Below are 19837 nucleotides of genomic sequence, written 5' to 3'. Positions count from 1 at the left end.
AGAAAGTTCTCTATCTTCAATGATGCCTTCATAGAAAATACTATTCAAAAATGAAACCAAAGAGAGGCAGGAGTGAGAAGATCACAGCTCTTAAACATAGCACAGGCATGCCCCAGCCAATGTGAAACCCGCACACGGTGTGACAAGAGGCAATGACACGTTGTGTACTACCCTGCAGGAAATCCAAATGGATTTACTCACGCTTTCCCGGTGGTGGTTAGGGATAGCTGACTTAATGCTCTAAGTGACATAGTTAATATGTATCATGGATAAATAGATTTTCATGGGCTAGCCTGGGAACTTTCTACATTATAATGTGCTTCTATTGGCAATGCACCTTAAGCTCTCAAAAAATGACCTTGGGGGGGCGTGTGGGTGGTGCAGTCAGTTAAGCATCTGACTCTTGATTTTGGCTCAGGTCATGATCTCAGAGTCGTGGGACCGAGCCCCTCTGCACTCAGCGGGGAGTCTGCTGGAGATTCTTTCTCTCCCTCTTCCTCTGCCCCTAACCCATGCTTGCTCATGTGCTCTCTCTCTAAAATAATAAAAAATAAATCTTCTTAAAAAATGACCTTGGAAAACAACAACAAAAATTAGAAACTGCCTTTATACATTTATTCTAGTTTTAGTTACCAAATATTTCCTTTTTCACCACCTCTTTGTAACCAGAGTTTTTTCTCAAAAAAGGTAAATAAAATATTAGAGGAAGCATTCAATTTATTACTAGAAATCATTACAAGCTATTAAAATTTTAACATATAGTGGAATATGTATAACACATGGGGTGACAAGATTCAAGTGATGTAGGTCTCTCACATAATCCCTCCCAGAAAAGCCTGCCTGATACTAAAGATTCCTTGATATCTGATTTTCATGGCTCCACAGTTGGCCACCTAGTAAGACCATCTGTCATATCGGTACCACGATGGAGGCAGAGTAAAGTTTTCTAGGCGGACTCCCTATCCTGGGGTATGAGGGAGTGAGGAGGGGAATTACTTACAGAAGAACCAACTCAAGAAGTATTTATCTAGGGCACCTGGGTGGCTCAGTTGGTTAAGCGACTGCCTTCGGCTCAGGTCATGATCCTGGAGTCCTGGAATCGAGTCCTGCATCGGGCTCCCTGCTCAGCAGATAGTCTGCTTCTCCCTCTGACCCTCCCCCCTCTCATGCTCTCTCTCCATCTCATTCTCTCTCTCAAATACATAAATAAAATCTTTAAAAAAAAAAAAAAGAAGTATTTATCTAGGGGCGCCTGGGTGGCTCGGTCATTAAGTGTCTGCCTTCGGCTCAGGTCATGATCCCAGGGTCCTGGGATCGATCCCGCGTCGGGCTCCCTGCTCGGCAGGAGGCCTGCTTCTCCCTTTCCCACTCCCCTGGCTTGTGTTCCCTCTCTCGCTGTGTCTCTCTGTCAAATACATAAATAAAATCTTTAAAAAAAAAAAAAAAAGAGTACTTTGGTTGGTTTTCTTAGCATACAATTATGTGAAGTACTGAAAGTGGTATTAGGGATGCCTGGGTGGCTCAGTCGACTGGTTAAGTGTCTGCCTTCAGCTCAGGTCATGATCCCAGGGTCCTGGGATCGATCCCCAGGTCAGGCTCCCTGCTTTTCCCTCTGCTTGCCGCTCCCCCCACTTGTGCTCTCTTTCTCTCTCTCTCTCTGACAAATAAATAAATAAAATCTTTAAAAAAAAGTGCATTAGTTACCTATTGCTTTTATTTCTGTTTTTATATCAAATTTCATCAAATCTGAAATGCTATCAACTGTAAGACACACCATTATTTTTATTCCATCAAGAAAAAAAGCTGTCAAACTGTGACATGCCATCAATTATAAAACATACCCTGCCATCAAAGATGATAAAATGTGACAAAAAATGTGAGTCTTACAATCAATGAAACATGGCAGATTTTCATCAGCATTTTGATATTATATTATACCTAAGCATTGACTGGGACCACCTTTGTAATTTTTTTCTTTCCAAAGTGCCCTTAGTATGTATAATACTGGCTCTTGGCTTCAAGTATATCATATTTACCATGTTAAGAAAGTAGAAACCTGTTATACCTTTTTATATAAATTTAAATCAAGATTCAGTTTTACATTTCATAAGATGAGTTTTTGATATCTACTGAGACAGAGGGTTTTTTTTCTCTTTTTTCCTATTAATTTGATAAATAATGTGGAAACTTTTTCTTTTATTTACCTGTATACTATTTAGTTGTGAGGGGCAATTTCTTTAGGAATTCTGCATAAGTAGATATGTCCTATAATTCCATTTTGGTGTTTAACTTTTCAGGTTAAGAGATAGTTGAAAACAAATGTGTAACAACAGGAAAAAGTACACAATTGTATGCCCCCAGGATAAATATTCAGCTATTAAAAATCATGATGTTATAAAATATTTAGTGACTGTCAAATGTTCATGATATATTGAGAAAAGCCAGTAATGAAAGTACATGCATAAATATAACAAATAATACTTTTAAAATTAAATAAGAGCTTTTTGCTCTTTCCCTCCAATATGTATAAACAAGCATATAAGAAATATTTCCTAAAAAAAAAAGAAATATTTCCAATGAAGAAAAGAACAGAAATATTTCCTCATAAGAAATGCAGACTATTTGCACTTCAAGAAAATATTAGAGCTAATGAACTCTAAAAGAAATTAGCAGAGCTAGAAAATATCAGCTAGACCTCTGCCAAGGAGGCAAAACTCCAGGGAGAAAATGAAATGGCATTTCAGATGTCCTCTTTGGTGTAATTTGGTTAGGTACGGTATTCAGTACGAAACCCTCGCCTCACTCTTAGAACAATGAACAGTGAGCAGGACAAGGCTGGCCATACAACGTGTCTTCCCATGCAAGCCTGCCTTCTCACATCTGCTGCAGCAACCAGTCCAAACAAGAGAGGTGGCCTGGATTCCTGGACACATGGTAGGAGCAAGAGAACCCTCAAAACTGCTGATTCTATGACTTTTACATCTTCCTCCTTTCCTCTCCTTTTACTGGCTAGCAGGGCTCTTTTGGGGTAGAAGGAACATTTTAAAAACAAAACAAAACAAAGGATTTGCTTATCTGAAACAATAACCACAAAAGTCGTTATTCCAGTCATGTCTGTTTCAAGCCTAATCAAACAGCTAGAGGTAAGAACCCCTAAGGGCCTAACCTTTTTCAAGAGCCCACAGAGCTCTATCTCCTCAAAGAGTGTATGTTTGTGTGTGAATGTCTAGTAAAAAAGAAAAAGAGAGACTTTATACTGAAAGTATAAATATGTATGACTTTTGTAATCAGTGGGGAAAAAAAACCCCAGATGTTATTTTTAAAAAAAGAAAGAATAGAAGAAACAGAAAATTCTTTCACATTACGAGCCAACAGTAAATAAATTAAATATAGAAGATATATAATCATAAAGTTGAATTAAGAGTTATCAAATTTGAACCCTTTTGTCATGTTCCATGAAAATTTACCATGTATTCAACCATAAGGAACATGTCAATAACTCTACAAAGTAAAGCTGAGATTGATAATAACAGTGATTTAAATGTTAAAACCCAACCGCTTAGGACTGAAAGCCACACGGGTAAGGGAGCATCTGTGTTACTCGCTCTGAGGCACTGAGCCTGGCACACAGTAGAGGCACCCCACGCGCATGTGCCGGAGACGCGGTGTGCCAGGCAGTTTCAGATTCCTTATCTCACGTAAATCCTCCACACCCCCGACAATGTCTCCCCCAGTCTGACAGATAGGGACCCTGGAGCCCACACGGGTTTAGGCATACGTATAGGCCTATGCACAGAGCTGGTGTTCACACCCAAGCCTGCCACACGGCGCAGCCTCGGACCCCTCTCCTATTGCTCATCCTTTTAACTGTAACCATCATAGAGACCTCAAACAACTCATTTCCCTTCATAAAATTAATAAATCGAAACCAAAATTCATGAATCTGCTACTTAGTCTTTTCCATTAGAGATTTCCATTCCAATAGAGATACCTTGCTTTTCTTTTTCTTTTTTAAAGATTTTATTTATTTATTTATTTGTCAGAGAGAGAGCACAAACAGGGGGAGTGGCAGAGGGAGAAGCAGACTCCCCACTGAGCAGGGAGCCCAATGTGGGACTCGATCCCAGGACCCCAGGATCATGACCTGAGCTGAAGGCAGACACTTAACCAACCCAGCCACCCAGGCGTCCTGAGATTCCTTGTTTTTCAAGAAAAATCTGTGTGCATGTATTTACCACCCACACACATATTTATCAACAAAAATTAAAATGAAACTTCGTATTGATCTTCATAGTCTTGATTATGTCAGCTTGGCATATCGAGTAATAGATAAATATCATTTTGAAAATAATAAAACAGGCCAAATAAATCAAAATAAATACCCTCCAATCTCCTCTCAACCTTGTTGTGGTTAAAGAAAGAAAAAAATTCATGCAAGATATCAGACTAAAGCACGTTTGAAAATATGATGGCAAAGGATAGCTTTTTCTCCTCGGTGAATACAGACATCATCTTCAACTATTCCTTCCAAATATAACTATACATTCTCCTATTTATTAATTTATTATTTAAAAGAAGCATGATGGAAAAAGAAAGAATATGCATAAAAGTCCATGAAATCAAACAGAAAAAAACCCTGCTGAGACCATACAAATACACTGTGATATTATACAGAATATTTTTTAAATCCCAAAATCAGAAAGAGATCAGTGTTTCGACATTACCTTCCTGGAACCGGGTCTGGCTGGGATATAAATATAATGCCCCAGACGAGTATCAAATGGTACAGTACACGGCCTCTTTGTGGCTGTCCTGGCATCTGGCCCATCTCCACAAGGTTCCGTAGCTGAAGAGGTCATTGACAGGTTAAGTTTTGATAGTTCCTCGCTCAGTTGATCCACAAGAAGTTGTTGTTCTATTATTTTTTCATTCTTTGTAGAAGAGAGATGAACATTTTTAAAATAGAGAACCTCCATATGTGTGTAATGGTTAAAGATAAATTGTACATTGCCCCAAACCACAACTACCTTAACAGTACCGTAAAACCTCATTTCTCCACAGATTAGTCTTCTGATGTTCACCAGCATCTAGGATCACTCTGAAGGGTAAAAACTTTTGAAAAGGAAGCAACAATAAACAGAGCCTGAAGAGTTAAATATTCAAAGAAAATGTCCCGCACACTGTGATTGGCTGGTTTGCCATCCTGAAGCACTCTGATTCGTTGATCTTTATAAATGGTTGGCCTTTCTGAGGGAAATCCAAGCAGTAACAAGAGAGAAGAAAGTTGCAAAGTGGAGAATGAATTGCAAATGGCAGAGGTGGCACCAAAGGAGATGAGCTGGTCACAGGTACAGTGAAGTGAGAGCCTTTCCTCAGTGCAAAGAAAGCCAAAGCACAAAGAGATAAAAGATAGGTAACTGATAGTCCTGGGAGAAAGAGGAACTTGGAAATCAAAAGCTGAACAAATTGTGTATCAGGAGTCAGTGGGTGGGTGTGTGTGTGTGTGTGTGTGAGTGTGTGTGTGTGTGTGTGCGCGCACGCCTGTGGCTTAGCTTTTTATGTATCCTCTAAAGAAAGTTTTTCAAGTATATCCAATCCAGCAAGCTCTAACATCAATCTTTGTTTTATCAGCACAAAATTATGTAAACAAGAAATTGTCATTCATCTTAATACTTCACATGTACTACAATGTTTAAATAGGAATAAAAAAACCCTAAAGTTTCATCATGCTAATGCTAAGCTATAAAAAGGCAACCTTGGGTGCCTGGGTGGCTCAGTTGGTTAAGCGACTGCCTTCGGCTCAGGTCGTGATCCTGGAGTCCCAGGATGGAGTCCCGCATCAGGCTCCCTGCTCAGCAGGGCGTCTGCTTCTCCCTCTAACCCTCCCCCCTCTCATGCTCTCTCTCTCATTCTCTCTCTCTCTCAAATAAATAAAATCTTTAGGGCGCCTGGGTGGCTCAGTTGGTTAAGCGACTGCCTTCGGCTCAGGTCATGATCCTGGAGTCCCTGGATCGAGTCCCGCATCGGGCTCCCTGATCGGCAGGGAGTCTGCTTCTCCCTCTGACCCTCCCCCCTCTCATGTGCTCTCTCTCTCATTCTCTCTGTCAAATAAATAAATAAAATCTTTTAAAAAAATAAAATAAAATAAATAAAATCTTTAAAAACAAAAAAAAACAAAAAAACAAACAAACAAAAAAATAAAAAGGCAACCTTATTAAAAATTCACGTATCCAGATAATTAAAATATATGCCAATGGCATATATTGGAGTCTTTATACTGTCTGGGAAAGGGTAAAAATACCAATAATATTAGACTTTATTAAATCAAGAGTGTATGGTATACTCTCCAGGATAATCACCAAAACCATAAAGAGTAAAAGTATAATACCTAAGCTAACGAAGTAAAAATTGAAAAATTAAAAATACACAATTAATCCTAAAGAAGATAAGAAAAGAGAGAAAAAGAACATAGAGCAGGATAAGTAAAAGGACAACGGTGGGATTATAACCAAAATATAAGAGTAATTATATTACATTCCTAAATAAACTAAGTAATCCAATTAAAAGATTATAATTCATCAGAGAGGATTATAAAATTATCTAACTTGCTGCTTACCAAGAAACACAACTAAAATAGACACACAAAAATTGGAGAAAGAGACACCATGTAATATTAACCAAAAGAAAGCTGGTAGGGCTATGTGAATACCCAAATAGACTTTAAGGCAAAAACCATTAGAAGAAATATTAAAAAGGTGAATTCACCAGGATGCTGTAACAATCATGCATTTCTATGTACTTAATAACACAGCTTCAATATGTATAATGCAAAAATTGTCACTACTTCATGGAGAATAAGGAAGACAAATCCAAAATCATAGCAGGAGATTGTAACATCCCTCCAAATTACTGGTATAACAAAAAGACCCCAAGAATAAGTAAAAATATAGATGTGAAGGGGAGCCTGGGTAGTTTCGTTGGTTAAGCGTCCAACTCTTGATTACAGCTCAGGTCATGATCTCAGGGTCGTGAGATCCAGCCGCACCTTAGGCTCTGCACTCAGTGCAGAGTCGGCCTAAGATTCTCTCTCCCTCTCCTTGGCCTCTCCCCCCACTCATGCGTGTGCTCTCTCTCTCTCACTCTCAAGTAAATAAAATCTTTAAAAAAAAAAAAAAAAAGAAAATGTCCATCACCAAAAAAGTCCATCAACAGTAGAATAGAAAAATTAATTGCAATATATTCACACAATGAAATCCTATATAGCTATAAACTGTAACAAACTACAGTTACGTTGTGGATGAATTAGAACAAAAAAACATTCAATAAAAGCAACTAGATACTAAAGAATATATATACTGAATGATTACATTTACAAAAATCCAAAATGTAAACTGTAGTGTTCAGGGATACATAGTAAAACCACAAAGCAAAGTAGGGAAAGCATTACTATGAAGTAAGGAAAGTGATTCTCTCTGAGCCGGACGAACAAAGGACTTTTGAGGGGCCGACAGTTTACTATTTCTTTTTTTTTTTAATTATTTTTAAGTTTTTATTTAAATTCCAGTTAGTTAACATACAGTGTAATATTAGTTTCAGGTATACAATATAGTGATTCAACACTTTTTTTTTTTTAAAGATTTTATTTATTTATTTGACAGAGAGAGAGAGAGCACAAGTAGGCAGAGAGAGAGGGAGAAGAGACTCTCCACTGAGCAGGGAGCTCGACGCGGGGCTCGATCCCAGGACCCTGGGATCATGACCTGAGCCAAAGGCAGCCGCTCAACTGACTGAGCCACCCAGGCGCCCCGATTCAACACTTTCATACAACACCCGGTGCTCATCCCAGCAAGTTAGTCCCCACCACCTGTCTAACCCATCCTCCCAGGCCCCTCCTCTCTGGTAACCATCAGTTTGTTTTCTATAGTTAAAAGTCTGTTTCTTGGTTTGTATCTCTCATTCTTTTTTCCCCCTATGCTCATTTGTTTTGTTTCCTAAATTCCACCTATGAATGAAATCATATAGTATTTATTTTACAGAGAGGGAGAGAGAGAATCTCAGCAAACTCCCCACTGAGCACGGAGCCGAGCACGGAGCCCTACACGGGACTAGATCCCACAAGCCCAAGATCACAATCCCAGCCAAAATCAGAAGCCAGACACTCAATAGACCAAGCCACCTAGATGCCTCAAAAGTTTACTATTTCTTGACCTGGTGGTGGTTACCCAGCTGTTCTCTTTGCGATCCATCACTGCACAGTACCTTCTGTTTTGTATATGTTTTATGTTTTGAAATTATTCTAGAGGGGCGCCTGGGTGGCTCAGATGGTTAAGCGTCTGCCTTTGGCTCAGGTCACGATCCCAGGGTCCTGGGATGGAGCCCTGCATCGGGCTCCCTGCTCCGCAGGAAGCCTGCTTCTCCCTCTCCCACTCCCCCTGCTTGTGTTCCCTCTCTGGCTGTGTCTCTCTGTCAAATAAGTAAAATCTTTAAAAATAAATAAATAAATAAATAAATAAATAAATAAATAAATAAAATAAAATGCTACTGTTTAGTGAAGTACTATTTCAACTAAATCTACAGCACTAGATACGTTAAGAAACTCTACCTGCAATCTATTCACTTTCTGTGCTTCTTTCAAAGATACCACGTGGCCTTTGTTTTCCTGGACCATCATTTGCACTTGATTCTTTAGCTCCCTCACCTCCAGTTCTCTCTGATTAAATACAACTTCATCAGCAGCCAGCGCACACTGGGAGGAGGGAAAGAAAGCACAAGAGATTCATCATGGAAAATACTCAAGAGAGCCCAGAAAATACCACGAAAACTGGGATTTATTGATGGTTTGATGATGTCTCTTGAAATTTTTCTTATCCCATTCACTTTCAACTTTTTTCTGTTCTCTAATGTCGAGGACCTATCATGGCTACAACCTAAGAATTAATTACTACATAGAAAATTTTTCCTGGTTTTATTTTAAAACAAAAAAGTTACTCAGTTTCTAGAGTACACTCAGTAAGATTTTTTACAAGTTTGCTAGAACTGCCATGAGATTTTTAATGTGGGTTTTTAAAAATCAGAGGTCACATTTTCCAAACTGACCTACAGAGTTAAGAATGCATTTGGATTTCCAAATAAAAATATTTGCTAATTTTATGCACTTTCACTATGAAGAGATATTTTGAAGATGTCTAAAAATATGGTTAAACAAAGAGTTTTCTTAATTTCTAGTGAATTATGCCTGTTTTCAAATAAACTTGGGATATACAAATAATACTTTAAAACAATTTTTAAATTAAATAAACAGAAAGAAATTTAACATTTGTCAAGAGTCTATTCTATGCTAGATAGTGACTTGACATTTTAAAAATATCTCGCTGAATAGACAGGGTTCCTTTTTCATGAAGAAACTAAGAGATTAAAACCTCTCCCCAAGATGACACAGTGGATAAACCCAACTCCTGATCTTCTACCCCCAGGGCCTATCTGGATCTAAAGCTCATGCTCTTTCTACTAATCTACAGGAAAAGAACAAGTAGCTGATTTGCAAAAACCAGTGTTCACTTTACATAAGATTTAATTCACAGAAAGAGTATGTATGTGACTTCTCAGGCAAAGGCATGGGGGTAGATGGGCCCCAGCACTGAGAACCCACAGATTGAGGCCTGCCTTGATTTTGTCACAGCCTCATAGTAGCACTTAGGGCAAGGCCCTTCTTTTCTCCACTTGGGATCCTCAAATGATCAAATAAGGAAAGGACAGATGACCCTGATGGTCCTTATGACTCTATATGTTTATAGGACCTATGTGACTTCTTTCATAAAATAAGATATAACTAATTCTCATTGGCTAATATCCTCTTATGGTAAAATTAATTGTGCATTTGAGCTTAAAGTGTAATTGTCTTGGGCGCCTGGGTGGCTCAGTCGGTTGAACATCTGGCTCTTGGTTTCGGCTCAGGTCATGATTTCAGGGTTGTGAGACTGAGCCCCGAGTCAGGCTCTGCACTCAGCGGGGACTCTGCTGGAGATTCTCTTTCTCCCTCCCTTGCTGCCCCCCCCGTCTCTAAAATAAATTTTTTTTTTTAAATGTAGTTTGTCTCCCAGTACTGCATACTCAATTATTTTTACATATGCTTTATAAACTACAGTTATTTATTATTTATTTAAAAGTGTTTAACTGTTGAGTAAACTCATGTTCACATACTGTTCTTGTACTCAAAATTTGGAATAGAAAGGCAATGGAGTCCTTTAAGAGGTATTTATTAGGGGATGGAGTGTTCCAATAATTGACTAATAGCAAAAACCAAGGATTCCAACACTACCCGACGGTGTCTAAAAAGAAGAACATGGTAACTTCGAAGTGACCCTTACTTCCCTAGCAACAGTCTGGCAGTAATTCTACCTGCAAGATGGCCCACATCTCATCTTGATTAGGAGTTTTTTTTTTTAAAGTACTTACCTGCTTGTGTAATAGGCTCGAGGAAGCAGGGCTGAACGAAAAGAATATCCACGCCTCTCCCTGCACAGAGTTGCTATCTCCCTGCACAGAGTTTATCAAGTGGCCTTCACAGTAATTCCTGGCATGTGGCCCTACGTACCACTACTAAGTCCAATCACTTAGCTGCTGCTGCTATGTAATGTCGGCCCAGGCAGGTGAAAAATAAATGAGGAGATAATAATGACCTGACATTTATGGAGCCTTACTCCTGGCCAGGCATCCCTCTCAGCGCTTTATGGGAACTAGTGCTTTAATAATCTTCACAGCAACCCTACAAGGTGCTTGTTAGTATTGTTTCTATTTTACAGATGGGGAAACCGAAACACAGAGAGGTGAAATATTCGCCCAAGGTCACAGAGCGAGTAAGCAGAGGAGTCGGGATTCGAATCTTGGGGGTTTGGTATACACGTTCTTAACTATTATGTTATTCTGTCTCTCACAGAAAAGAACAGAAAAGAAAGTTTAAAAAACAACTTTTTAAAGAGACATACGGGGTGAGGAATGACAGCTGTATTTCTCGATTTGCTACTTAGTGGTATCCAAGATTACTAGTCCTGCAAGACTGCAGACCAAAAAGAAGGAATCCATTTTTTTTTTAATTTGGAAATACTGAACGTTCTATCTCTCACTTTGAGATTAATAACATACACTAGCACTTTCAAAGTCCTGATAAGTCTTGGGATTTCTGCAGTCTAGCCAGCATCCTCGAAAACCATCTGCTCATGAATGATACCCTTTTTCACCAAGACTGTTAATATCTTTGGGAAGTCTTAATCTAGAATCCATCATCTAGAGCAAGTTTAATTCAGAGTTTCCAACAGATGGAGAGAAAAAGTTACTATCCACCCCCCATCCTCAACCAGGGGGTTTTATGAGTTTCCACTTTCAGCCACCTTGGGAGCAGGAAGGAAAAGCACTTTCTACTGCCAACTCCTACAGCATCCCAAAGTTCAAGCTTCCCATCAACCATACTCCCCGTTCTGCCAGTTTCTTATACCAAGGAGGAAGGGCCAGGCCTGGCTCTATCTACGAAGAAGGTAGGGCAGACTTCCTGCTTTTAAAAAAATCCATGATTTTAGAAGTATTACTTTAAATGCTTATATTTAAATATCAGAAGCTCTGAGATAGAACAGCAGTGATCATAGCATTTCAGTAAAGACCCTTTTGGCGTATCCCTTAGGTCCTTTCAGGGTATCCAGGAGATCAAAACTATTTTCCTAATAATACTAAGACAATATTTGCCCTGTTTACCATGTTGACATTTGCACTGATGGTACATAAGGGTGGGTAAAACTGCTGGCTCCTAGCGTGAAAAAAGGAAGTGTCACCAGACTGTCCTAGGAGTCACTGTATTCCTCACTGCCACGCACTCACAATACAAACAAATGCCAGTTTCACTTAAGAATATCTTGATGGGGGCACCTGGGTGGCTCAGTCGGTTAAGCAGCTGCCTTCAGCTCAGGTTCATGATCCCAGGGTCCTGGGATCGAGCCCCGCATCGGGCTCCCTGCTCAGTGGGGAGCTTGCTTCTCTCTCTCCCTCTGCCTCTCCCCCTGCTTGTGCTCTCGTGCTCTCAAATAAGTAAATAAATTCTTTAAAAAGAAAAAGAAGGGGCTCCTGGGTGGCTCAGTCGGTTAAGCGTCTGCCTTCAGCTCAGGTCATGATCCCAGGGTCCTGGGATCGAGTCCCACATCGGGCTCCCTGCTCGGCGGGAAGCCTGCTTCTCCCTCTCCCACTCCCCCTACTTGTTCCCTCTCTTGCTGTGTCTCTCTCTGTCAAATAAATAAATAAAATCTTTTAAAAAGAAAAAAGAAAAAAGAATATCTTGATGAAGCAATAAAAATTATTTTATTTATTTATCTCAACATATGAATACTTTTAGTATTCCATGTGACAAAATGGGAGGTATTCCAATGGTAGCCCTGCTGTGTAATGAAGGGTGATGGTTATCTATAGGGAAAAAATTTTGTGCAACTGAGTTGCAAGCTGAACTAGCCACATTTTTCATGGGGAGCTATTTTTATTCTAAAATATGACAGATCAACTATGGTTACTCACACCCGGGACTGTGACAAACATTTTCTCAAAAATGAAAACCATCATTTCAAGGAAAACAACAATATTTGTTGCAAATGATAAAATTCAAGTTTCATGCAAAAATTAGAATTTTGGAAAACATTTCTGCTATGAGTTTGACAGCTTCCAATACTTAAAGACCTTGCTGGTAAGATCAGTGGGTAAGATTAGTGAATGTAATTATTTGACACTGTCTAATGATATGTGTCAACATTTAGAAGATCTGCATAATTTAGGAAACAAATATTTTCCAAATGACCAATAAGTGACAATTCAGAATCATGTGATGAAAGATCCATTCAAAGTACAACATATAGATCAATGAATTTTAAGGTATAAATATTAATATAACAAAGACAGTTTCAAATTCTACATGGCAAGTAACCTTGAGGAAATCTCTACTGGTTGAGTTTTGGTGTAATAGCAAAGACGAACATCCATAATTATCTGAAAAAGCTATGAAAAGATTCCTCCCTTCCAACTACAAATCTATATAAAGCTGGATTATCTTCACGTACTTCAACTACAACAACATATTCAACAAACTGAATGCTGAAGCAGATGTGAAAATCCACCTGTCTTCTATTAAGCCAGACACATGTGAAGTGTGAAATAGTTCCACTCTTATTAAACTTCTTTTGTTTTGGAAAATAGTTATCTTTCATGGAAAAAAAAAGTACTTTATTTAACATGTAATCAGGTTATTATTGTTAGCTTTGAGCGAGTTAATCATTTAAATTTTTGTGTTTTAATTTTAATGTGGTAAATATCAATAGATACAATCCCCATAAGCAAAAGCTCTTTAGGGGACCTCAATTTTAAAAATGTAAACTTGTGAACAAAAAGTTCAAAAACTGCTGTAATAGAGGTTTCTTTCTAATACATATAGAAAGGTATTGAGGAAAGATTTCTAACTAGAAAGCTATGTTTTTAACTATACGTTTTCCTATTTTCAAAAACTGGCAGAATATCCATTTGCCCACCAGACTCTACCATGTAAGGAGAACTGGATATATCTTGTTTTCCATGATTTCCCAGTGACATAAGATCTTCACATACTGTGTTTGAATGGAAAGTGAGAAACATAATTCTAAACTCAACATACATATATATAATATGAATAAATGTACTTATGTCCCTTAAGTACTGTCAAATAAGATGATTTGTTTGTTCAAAAAATCAACATTCCACACTCAAGGGATGAAGTATTTTTTTCCCTTCAAGAACCACTGACCCAAAGAGGAATAAAGACTCACTAACATACTTCATTTTGTTTCTGAAATTGGGTTTCTCTTCATCCTCTAAATTAATGAGCAGGTCTGCAAGATTCTGCTTCATAAATATAACCAGTTAAGATATTAAAAGAGAAAGGAGAAGGAGCTGAGAAGGGTGTGACTTAAGAGGACAAAGCAGTAGGAAAGGGGAAGAAGAAACTGAGCAAAGGCAAATGAGATTTTACACATAATCCTTCTGAAAAACTTCTGAAATTCCAAAATGACCCTTGCCCAAATAAAAGGAGTCCTTCAACAAGTCACTAACGAAAGGCGTCCACGTACCTGGCATTTCTTCAGCTCTCGCTTCAGCTGGAGAACCGTAACATGCTGAGGCCCTTCTTCCAGGTTGCCAATGCTGTGGCTCCCTCGGAAGGAGGTGAAAACCGCCTTCCTCACCTCCTGAGTCATGTTCAACCACTCCTGCAGTTTGTGTTGCTGCTTCTGGTTCAGTCTGACAGCATCCTTTAAGTCCACCAGGAAGGTAAAGGCTTCCTCTACACAATTCTGGTAACTCAGACATTCTCCTTGTAGCTGAGCTACTTGCACCTCAAGAGAATGGATCCTGTTTTTATCAGGAGTCTCCTCTTGATGGATCTGGCTGGTTTGGCTGATGCTAGCCTGTTGGCTTTGCAAAGCTTCTCGAAGCAACTTGATTTCAAATTCCATTTCGTCCATGCGGTCTGACTCGGGGCTGAAGTTTAAGGTGGGCTTGTTTCTAATGTTGCGGGCTCTGTTGGCATATTTGAGGGAATTTAAGGACTCATCAAAGTCTGAGGAGGATGGGCTGACACAAGTGATCATGACAGTCTTGGCACTGCCTCCCAGGGAATCTTTCAGGAGCCGGGTGATTTTCGCATCCCTATATGGAATATGTGAACTCTTCCGGCGGGGGTCCCCAAGAGCGCTGATGACGTTGCCTAAAGCCAGCAGCCCACTGTTGATCTGAATGGATTCTTTGAACCGTTCACCAGTATTTCCTGTTTTGGTTACTCTTTCGGAGCCAGCCAAGTCCACAAAGTGGAACTTTGAGACAATCTGCCGACGGGAGTACCACGATCCGTCTTCACCGGCCTCCATGTTTTTCTCCACTTGACAAATACTGATTGTAAAAATTGCATGTGATCTACTGGAGTGCTCGTTCATTTGGGTGGTACCTGTATGCCGGGCTGCATTCCCCATCTCCAGGAGACTCATCACCTCATCTGCGCTCTCCACCTGGCATTCTTTGGCCCCAACAATCACTTAAAACAGCAACAGCAAGTTTTTAAACCAAATTTTAATCAAAACCCAGTATAGTTACATTAACCACACAACAGTTAATATTTGCTAAACTGCCCAGGCTAAGAAAAGCTCTTAAAAAGAAAAAAATCAATAGCATTCCAAACAATAGTGATGTCAGCAATATCATTAAGTAATTTTAGATAATCTCCCAAAGGAACTATTTTAATAGACAGCACTCATTTTGATATTTACATTCTAAAAGATGTAATATAGATATATATATTTTTTAAACAATGTGGTTTCTTTGGGGTCCTACTCAATTCTTTAAGATGACTGACAGAAGAAAAACTCTTTATTCCAGTATTTTGACTTGTAGAGTCTAATAGACTTATTTTTAAAAATAGATTAATTAAATTAATTAAGAATTAGTAGATTAATTAAAAGAAATTAGTGTCTTTTGAGTTTTGTTAATATTCAAGCCATCCTTAGGTTTACGGTTTTTGGCATTATGTGGTCATGACCAATGATAAATGACAATTTCAGTATAAATAAAATTGGTTATTCATTTTAAAAACAGGTATGCCCTACGTAATAGCAGAGTACAAGGTAAACAAATGTGATGGCAATTAAAAAAAAAAAGTTTCTATTTCAAGAACAGCAGAATAAGAACTGAAAATAAACCAAAGCTTACTGCCCACATTATTTGTTTATATTCAAACATATTTCAAAAAGCAGTAGGTGGATTTGGGATTTGAATCAGAGCAGTAAAGCTCCTGATTCTGTGCTTGAATTACAGGTCATGTTTCCTCTTTATTCAGATCCTGTTATGTCACTGTCTTCCTGAAAAATAATCATTTTGCTTTCATTATTTCCAACATGACACCTTTTTTAACAACCTAGTACATTTAAAGTTCTAAAGTACCTCCACTACAAACAGGGAATGCTAAAATAGCAGCAATTATAAAATATGACAATGTAACTGTAAGTCAAAGGATAACTTTCATAAAATTCTTCTGTTAGGCTACAGCTTAGCACTATCTGTGGTCCTCACACCCAGCTGCAAATCACCTGGAAACTTTGTAAAAGAGAACGTAGCAAGGCCCAGGCCCCATCCAGACAAATTCACCAGAATTTCTGAAAAGTGGGGCCCAGAAGTCAGTATTTCTTAAAAAGCTTCCACAGTGATACATGGTGCAGCATCCGGGTTGGATACCAACCATTGCTTCACACAGAGGATCTAAATAAATATGTCAAACAAATACACTTTGGTTGTGAGTGGAATATTATATAAGACATACGGCAATTTGGCTTAAGACAATTTGCTGCATCTTTCCAAAACTTTTGCAGAATTGATATTAGCTGTTAAGTTTATCAGGAGTGATAGTGTATACTTCTGCATTTGACTATTTTATAATAAACATGTGTTATTTTTGTATCTTCTTAACCAAAGATAAAAACATTGAATAATTACATTTTATACGATACAGAAGCTCAAAACATTGGCCTGAATTCTGTCCAGAAAAGATGAACTATATTGAACTATCTACGAAGACCATAAACTACCATGTCTGCTTTCTTTCTAAAAAACAAAACAAAAACCAATTTCTCCAAATATCCAGGAATGCCAGGGCTGCCAAGAGAGGGCCAATAAGGTCATAAACTTCACTGCCCCCTGCAGGCAGTCTGAGTGATCTTCCTTTCCTAACTGTTAGGAAATTTCCTCAAGGAGTCTGTGACTCCTTTATGTCCAAAAAGGGTTCTACCTAAGTATCTTTTCTAAGAGAGAAACACACCCAAGTCAGTGTTATTAATAATGGTGAAAATGTAGAAACAGCTTAAATGTCCAATAATGGAACATTAATTTTAAAAAGTATAATACATTCAGAAGACAAAAATTACCACATGACCTGAGTCATAAGTTTGAAAAGTATTTAATGGTGTGTGAAAATGCTCACAATATAAATATTAAGTGAAAAAATAAGATGCAATATTATACGCAGGGTTCTAAGTATATTAAAAAAGATTTATATGTGCACAGAAAAAGAAATCTGGAAGGAAACACCAAAAACAGAAGTTGCTCTTTCTGGGTTCTGCGATTAAAGACGATCTTCAACTTTCTTCCTTAAACTTTCCTGTGTTTTCAAAGTGTTCTGTGCTGAACATATTACCCTTTAAATCAGAAAAGCGTAAAGTGTTATTCTTTAAAGATTTTTTTTTTTTTTGACAGAGAGAGATAGTGAGAGCAGGAACACAAGCAGGGGGAGTGGGAGAAGGAGAAGCAGGCTTTCCATGGAGCAGGGAGCCCAATGTGGGGCTCGATCCCAGGACCCTGGGATCATGACCTGAGCTGAAGGCAGACCCTTAACAATTGAGCCACCCAGGCGCCCCAGAAAGTGTTATTCTTCAAAATATTTGTATTTTGACCCATTCTAGCTTTCTCCCATTTCCAAACAATTGGATATTTAATGAAATTAACAGGTTGTTAGCACAGAAATTCAGACCTTGAGAAGCACAACAAAAGATAGGTAAGTGTCAATATGGAGGAGCAAACACATAAACTGTCCAAATTTAAAAAAAAGAGAGAGAGAGAGAGAGGAGACAATAGATGTGCTGGGACAAAATCAAAGAGGAAGAAAGGAGAATTCTGGAACAACCTGGACAAACACCAAAGGAAGAAGCCATCCCCACTCTGGGGAAAACTGGGGGAAAAAAAAAAACCCACGAAAACTAATTTAGCCTATTTCAAAGTCTCACTGGAGATGAACCCAGAGCGGGGGCAATTATAAAAAATAAGTACCTTTAATTACAACTTACTAACTTCATCTTACCAACCTGTCTGAACTATGCTTCACCTGGGTGATTTAACAGATATTGGCAATCAAAAAGCTACTCAATTTTAAAGTAAAAACAAATGCATTTTGCTTCGATGTCTGTTTTAAAGATTCTTTGGAATATATCCAGAAACTGAATTAAATCACATATATTTGCTAATGAAGGCTATCAATTAAGTAGGTTACTTTACCTGTGTTGCCTTTTTCATCTTCTCGGATGTGAAGATCCTTTATAGATGTTTCCAATTCTAGAAGATCTCTTAGGTCTTCCTTATATACTTCTATATAAGACACTTTAATACTAAAGTCAATGCTAGGATTTTCAGAGATGTTTTGAAATATTTCTTGGATAGCTCGAGGGATGATACCCTTTTGTCCTTCTACAACTGAAGCTAAAAATTTAGAGAAAGAAAGCACATGTGAAAATTAAGATATAAGAAAAGCTAAAACACAAAATTTATATTTTCTTATACAGTTATATTACAAATTTTTTAAAACCATAACTACAAAATTCATGTGTAGAAGTTTCCACAATTTTTTAAAAATAGTTTTAAAAATTTTAAATAAGGGAAAGAATCAATTGAGACTTAAGGTTAAATATGTTAGGCCAATTTAGAAACCTACCCACCATTTGTAGCATTGTTCCATGGAAAATACATTCCAAGCTACAAAAAGCTGCCTTGCAAATGAACCTTAAAAACAGCTTCCAGATTGAAAATGACCAATGTTTAGATCTTGGGCAGCATTCTGAACATCGGAACCTCTATTAACGTGGACTGCCTTTCACCTAATTTAAGATGCAAGACTGCCATCATGTGGCAAGTAAAGGAAGCTGTAGGTTTTTCTAATACAAAGGAAAAAGTGAAGTTTGAAGATTTCCTTTTTTTTTTTTTTGAGATTTCTTTTATTTATTTTAGAGAGAGAGTGTGTGTGTGCGAGTGGGGAGAGGGGCAGGGGGAGGGGGGAAGCAGACTCCCTGCTGAGTGTGGAGCCAACACAAGCCTCCATCCCAGGACCCTGAGATCATGATCTGAGCAGAAATCAAGAGTTGGTCACTTAACCGACGGAGCCACCCAGGCGCCCCTGAAGATCCCTTTTGAAGAGTTTCCAGGAACTAGCCAACAGCATTATGTATAAATTACAGTGGAATATATGCACTGTAGATTAGCCAGACTATAAGGCTGATTTGAAACAGCTCATTCATTTCCTACTTCAGCAGATAACAAAGCACAATAATTGAAAAGACTTATCAAAATGCTGAATTTCAAATAATATTTAAAATAAAGCTTCAACATATATTTTAGTAACCTAAATATCACATTTTTCAATGTTATAATTACATTCCTGAGACAGACTGTTTCAGAGAAAGAACTTGTAAAGTTTTATATCTCAACAGCCATTATTTAGCTATTATGTTACTTAGAGAACACACAAGAGTTTCTAAAGAATGTTATACCTCGTACAAGTCAGTAAATCCAAGGTTCTGAGAAGTAGGAAAATGAATATTAGTAAATAAGCACCATACTGAAAAATAAGAGATTATTATTCTGCCACAGTGCCTAGCACGGTACCCTAGACACTACAAATGTTCAACAAATTATTTAATGGAGAAAAAAAAACAGAATTATTTAAAAATCAAACAGCAGATGACTGACCCAGAATTGGTGTCCTTAACAGCCTGGGAAATAAAAAATGCTACCAATTTCACTAATATACCAAGAAATGTAACTTCAAACAACAAAGTACAATTTTTCACCTATCAGATGACAAAAGAAAAATATTTTGGATTTATAATATCCAGTAAGTGACAAACATATGAGCAAATGGCTTTCATATATTGGTGGGAGGCATCTACAGCCTTTTTGGAGGGTGATTTGTCAGTACCTATGTACATTTTAAATGTGCACTCCCTTTGACTCAATAAATCCACTTTTAGGAATC

The 19837-nt window shown here is 38.1% G+C and overlaps 1 protein-coding gene across 1 annotated transcript in view; it reads right to left on the bottom strand.

Annotated features, from left to right (window-relative positions):
• Nucleotides 1-18222, bottom strand: part of KIF27 (kinesin family member 27) — a 59071-nt gene extending 40849 nt beyond the window's left edge. The window contains exons 1-4 of the mRNA XM_081804050.1: nt 18088-18222; nt 14127-15085; nt 8603-8746; nt 4725-4931 (exon numbers count right to left, since the gene is read on the bottom strand). Of these exons, the coding sequence (XP_081660176.1) occupies nt 4725-4931; nt 8603-8746; nt 14127-15038 (1263 nt within the window). The 5' untranslated portion in view covers nt 15039-15085; nt 18088-18222. The remainder of the gene's footprint in view (nt 1-4724; nt 4932-8602; nt 8747-14126; nt 15086-18087) is intronic.
• Between the last annotated feature and the right edge of the window lie 1615 nt (nt 18223-19837).

This window comes from Leptonychotes weddellii, chromosome 14, assembly GCF_054177405.1.
Source record: "Leptonychotes weddellii isolate Sample4059 chromosome 14, ASM5417740v2, whole genome shotgun sequence".
NCBI classification, from domain to species: domain Eukaryota; kingdom Metazoa; phylum Chordata; class Mammalia; order Carnivora; family Phocidae; genus Leptonychotes; species Leptonychotes weddellii.
The sequence above is the reverse complement of the archived record's forward strand: the minus strand, read 5'-3'. Positions and strand labels throughout refer to the sequence as shown.